The following is a 5,438-nucleotide window of genomic DNA, read 5'->3' as shown; positions in this document are numbered from 1 at the left end:
TGATTATCTCTTCAGCGCACAGCACGAGCAGGACAAACAATGCTGAATATTAATAATTATGACTGGGACTGTCATATACATAACATTATAATGAGAACACTATTATAATAAAACGCTTTTATTTTTTAAATTTTATTTAAAACAAATTTTTTGAGTTTAGTTGCCGTGTTTCTGCACGTTGTTGCGTGAAGAACGCGTCCACAAAAGGAGTTCATTCAGAGCTGCACAGACACGTTCATGCATTCGGGGCATTTTGTGCAGATAGCCTATAAGTCGCAATATTAACGTTATGTTGTATAAATAACGAAGCATGTTCTATATGAGATAAATGATGAGTTAAATCCCATTGATTAAAAACCTGCTATCAAATGCTTCATTCTACTGGTCATCTTCAGTGCGCACAGCTCAAAACAGAAATGCACAACATTAATAACTACTGTCATATACATAACGTTATAATGAGAGCACTATTGTAAAAAATGTTGTGAATACTTAGGGTTTCACTGACGTTTAATGTTATCTTTTAATCAAAACATAAAACATTATTTACCCCGTTTGTATCTGCGACGCGTCCGTTACACATTTTCCCTGTGTGTTAACGTAATTATGACTGTCGAATGTCTGACTTGACTCTTAGTAATGTATTTTGCCCCGCCCCCAAAACATATGACTCGACTATCAGTCGAATATCGGCAAGATTTGAAAATTCTGATTCGACTATGAAAATCCTTAGTCGAGGACACCCCTAGTCCATACAAATCATTATTCTAACTTCCTGTGGTTCAGAACATAGCCAATCATAATTAATGATTACACACATACTTGCATCTCTGGTCGGCTTTATCCAGCAGTGGGGTGAGATTCAGAAGATATGCAAATGCCACATTCACATCCTCCATAAAATCCTGACAAACATATAAAGATGGGCAGGTCAGATGGAGTAATTAACATTTTGGACGATGTGGAATGACATTATGATGGCCGTCATATGAGGTGTCAAGTGCCATGAGTGACACAAATTGGAACCAAAATTGTTCAAACACTGTAGGTACAGGTGAGGTAAACAGTCAAATAACGGTACCTGTGTCTTTTCCCCTTGTGGGTACTTCTTCAGCCTTAGTAAAACCTGAGGAATCTGAAAAAAGCCATGTGAAACAGAAAAAAAATAAAAATAAAAACAATGATTCAGTGTTTATACTCCATAAACTATAAACAACAGCTTGACTCGATGTAAACTCCAAGCATAATAATTCATGGAACAGAGACATGTAATGACGATAAGGAGCCTTGTTCTTCTATTAAAGTGATTTTTGGCTATTAAAGCCAAAAAAAAAAGAGAAAATTCTGATAAAATTCGTCATTATTTGCTCAACTCATGTTTTTTCCAAACACGAAAGGAGAAGCTGATGCTGCTTTTTCCATACAATGACAACAAATGCAGACAGATGTTGCCAAAAAAGCACCAAAAAAATAACTTGTAGCCTACAAAAGTCGGTCAGTCATACAATAGTCTTATTCAAAAAAGAAGACTAACTCTTAACTTTTATAAAGAATATCTCTTTGGTTTTGAGACTTTAGTGTTTGCAACTTTACAGATCTTCTTTATGCACCAAGAGCTTGTAACACTCCAAAGAGAAAGGAAAAATTGAAATCGCATCATATGACCCCTTTAAGAAAGACATTTATCACAAAAATGTTATGTTTTAAGTCAAAAGTATTTATGTTTTTTAAAATGACTTATTTTCTTAAAAAGAAAAGCTGTGGTGTTAACTGATTCTCTTGCCAAAGACTCACTGACAACTCCATGAAAACACTTTGAAGGCTGTCTTTTACTGGCCGTCTTAATCATCGAAAGTGTGAACATGTTGTTATGACTGACTTGGCTCGAGTTCAGTACAAAGCATCAATTTTTACATATTTTCAAAGTATTTTGAATCATTATTTTTAAAGAGTCTGTCTCAAGATGGAGCTCTGTATTTCCTGTGCTCTCCATAGAGTAAACGCATCCTTGTATTTTTGTCACACGCTGCTGGAGTGTATGTGTCTCATGATATGTGCTGAATGCACTGAAAAGCCAATATTTACCAGAGCCAATATTACAATCCAAAGTTCAAGAGTGATTGGTGACTCAAACACACCTTTAGAAAGGTGAAAGCTGTCCATTTCAGTTCCTCATTCCCCTCTGGAGATTCAATGAGCCCAGTGAAACAGGCCTTCCAGATCTCCAGCACAAACAGTGAAGCTGGGATACGCTATAAAGAGAGGGGGAAAAAAACACATTAGCAAAACCACACACACACACCACTTCATCTGAAGTACGAACACTTGTGTCTGAAGTCACCTGCATCCTCTTTATCATCATGAGCTGCTCTACTAATGGCTGTGTCTCTCCAGTGAGGTTCATGGTTCCCTCCAGCATGATGAAGGCATGGACTGAAGGAAACGAGGTGTGGACCGGTGGATCACTCTGAAGACACAACATCTGAGGAATGCTACGAAAACACAAAGAATGTGAACAAACACACAATTTCATTTTACTTTTAAATCATTTTCAAACTACTGATTTATTGGTTAGTTCCTTGGCTCTTTTTATGGTGAGTAACAAGTTGAAATGCTATACGAGAGCAATTTTGCTTTAGATGAATTATACTGTAGTGCAGATTAAGGGTTGACTCTCTTCTAATATAACTTCCTAAGTGCACAATTTAATAAAATATGTTTCAATGGTACTGGATTCATGAAGAGCATATCGGTGGATCGTATTGATTTTTTTTCTTTTTAAAACAAGTTTAAAAGACTCTGTTAGCATCTTTGTATGTTGTCATAATGGTTCATCATATTCCTTCCAGACCAGCTTCATTTTAACTACTGTATACTAACATTTAAAATAATAATTTGATACAATTCACTATGTACTTATATTTCTGTAATTACATCTAAAATTACAAACAATTATTTTTTTATAGGTACACAGTAGTTATTTTAACGAACTTATATTTACGTTGAAAAATTTATATAAATATAATTAAATAATTAATTAATTAACATACAATGCCTAATATAAACATGACTTAATATAAAGTGGGACTATGCTTCCTAGTGACACACAAGCATTGTGAAACTAGCCGAATGACTTAATGGCCAAATTGCATTGAAATCATTGTGATTTTCAAATCGTTGCTTAATTTTATAATTGGCAGCAACATCTTTGCAAACACATTGTGAGTAATGCATTTTTTGTCCAGCTCTAACATTACTGCACTTCAAACAGTGAGTCTTGAGTTCTGGATTCTCACCTCTTGACCAATGAAACACACTCTTCAAGATTTTCCTTCAGCGTCTGATTGGTCGCAGCATTGAGATTTTCTGACAACTTCAGCAAAGCTTGCTCTACATTGGTCCAGGATGCTTATGAGACAAGAAAAGACATGGAAGTTTAAATGGCATATAATGACTATCATATTTATTAGATTATTATAATGATATAACTTTAAAAAATATATATATTTTTAAATATTACATTGTTATTCAATAAACAACACATTTACGTGGGTAAATTATATTTATGCATGCATGTATGTATGTCTACAAAAATGTCTGATTGGTGATGCAAACAAATTGGTAATTTGATTCCCCGAAAGAAAGCATTTAAAAGAAATGATTTGTGAAAATCCGTCAGACTTCTCAATTGTAATTTTGAGTCACACTGATTAATAAGCTGATTCAGGACATTAAAGGGTTATTTTAGCAATGGAATACTAGATGACTACTTACTGAATCCTGTGATGTGGACACAATTTTTTTTAAATAGTAAGTGAAAAACCGCAGTCATTATGCAATAAACAGCAGTACGCTGTAGTGTCACATGGCCTCATTATGTTGCAACTGACAGAGTGGGCAAGGGTGCCTCAAAAATTGAATGAGAAAATAAACCACAGTACAAAAATAAAACAAAGCAAATATTGTGAAATATGAGATTAAACTGTATAAATTACTTATTTTTCTGCAGTGACACTGTCCAGTGACAGTGACAGCAGTGGTTAAAGTTTTACATTAAAGGAAATGAAAGGTATATCTCTGTGTCTATCCATACACTTGTGTTTACGAGTATTTATGACTGAGATGATCTGAAAAGAATGTGTATTAATTGTGTATTATATTAAAAACAACAGCAAAATAAATATTTTATCCGACTAATTGCATGTCATGTGAGCATTTACCAACATCAGAGAACTGTAAACATGCAAATGTGTTGTTCAATTATTTACATATTAACTTAAAATCTCAGAGGACACTTCAAGTAAATATTTTTGTTCAACTAACAAAAGTTTGTGAACCCCTGCTACAGCCTATACTGTTTGATTTATGCTTTAAAAAGTATCAAAAGATACGTTTAAAAATGACCGAGCACTAAACAGGGTGAATTAACACTATTGATTAATTTTATAAAAGCACCAGAATCTTTGTAAATACGTCGAAGATAATTATTATAGAAAATCCTTAGTAAATACACACACCTTGTTCCTCCAGGCGTGCGATGTGCACCAGGGCTCTGTTCTTGGTGCTGTGTAACAGATTGGTCATGCGCTCCAGGCAGGCTCTCAGACTGTTTTCTAACGCAGGCAGAGCGCCGGACTCCCGCAGTCTCTCACAGTACCACGCACAGCCCTGCAGGAGCCAAACTACGGTATACAGCATGGCACGGCACAGCCCAATACACTCCTCTGCCTTTCCATGGCAGCTGCGGGAGAGAAACACAAGAGAGAATACATATTACCTGCGTTCTAGAAAAACTGCATCTCACTGACTCTAGGATGGATGGATGGATGTGACTGATTGACGGATGAGCACCTGAGTCGGTTGGAGAACATATCCATGATCTCGAGCAATGATTTGATACACAGTTCCCGTGAAAAATCATCAAACTGTAGGTGAACAAATGAAAATAGTGTGGTTATTTCAATTCAGTCAAGTAGAACTTTGTTTAAAATGAAAAATAAATAAATAAAAACCACTAACCTTGCTGATTGCAGTCAGCACACTAGAATATGACACCATCTACAGGCGGGAGAAAGAATATCGTGTCATCAATATAATGCCAACAAGTTGTGCTGGACCTATAGCGTACATACACTGACACCTAGTGGTGTTGTGATGCACAAGATTACAATTTCTTGTGTTGTAGAAATGTACTATTAGCAAGACATTTGTGAGTATTTATTAGGTGAGCAAATGTGGCAAATAACAAGCGATGATAAGTCAAGTAGTATTGGTGATAATGAACATGCCAAATTAAAAAAAATAAAATTAGGCTACTGATATGACTCGTTTTCACCTGTGAACTGATGGCATACTTCAGGTAGGACAGGATTAGAGGGTTAGGTGATGGACCAATCATAGCCTGCTCCAGGAGAGCTTCTGTATCAGGAGAAACAGTA

At 35.6% G+C, this 5,438-nt stretch overlaps 1 protein-coding gene across 1 annotated transcript in view; it reads right to left on the bottom strand.

The window, feature by feature from the left end:
* Window positions 1-5,438, bottom strand: part of med24 (mediator complex subunit 24) — a 17,114-nt gene extending 11,676 nt beyond the window's left edge. The window contains exons 1-9 of the mRNA XM_016522968.1: window positions 5,336-5,438; window positions 5,020-5,058; window positions 4,852-4,925; window positions 4,518-4,741; window positions 3,297-3,408; window positions 2,342-2,492; window positions 2,139-2,252; window positions 1,082-1,135; window positions 823-905 (exon numbers count right to left, since the gene is read on the bottom strand). Of these exons, the coding sequence (XP_016378454.1) occupies window positions 823-905; window positions 1,082-1,135; window positions 2,139-2,252; window positions 2,342-2,492; window positions 3,297-3,408; window positions 4,518-4,741; window positions 4,852-4,925; window positions 5,020-5,058; window positions 5,336-5,398 (914 nt within the window). The 5' untranslated portion in view covers window positions 5,399-5,438. The remainder of the gene's footprint in view (window positions 1-822; window positions 906-1,081; window positions 1,136-2,138; window positions 2,253-2,341; window positions 2,493-3,296; window positions 3,409-4,517; window positions 4,742-4,851; window positions 4,926-5,019; window positions 5,059-5,335) is intronic.

The sequence above is a fragment of the Sinocyclocheilus rhinocerous genome, unplaced genomic scaffold (assembly GCF_001515625.1).
Source record: "Sinocyclocheilus rhinocerous isolate Xijiao unplaced genomic scaffold, SAMN03320098_v1.1 scaffold419, whole genome shotgun sequence".
NCBI lineage: Eukaryota > Metazoa > Chordata > Actinopteri > Cypriniformes > Cyprinidae > Sinocyclocheilus > Sinocyclocheilus rhinocerous.
This window is presented reverse-complemented; position numbering and strand designations above follow the sequence as displayed.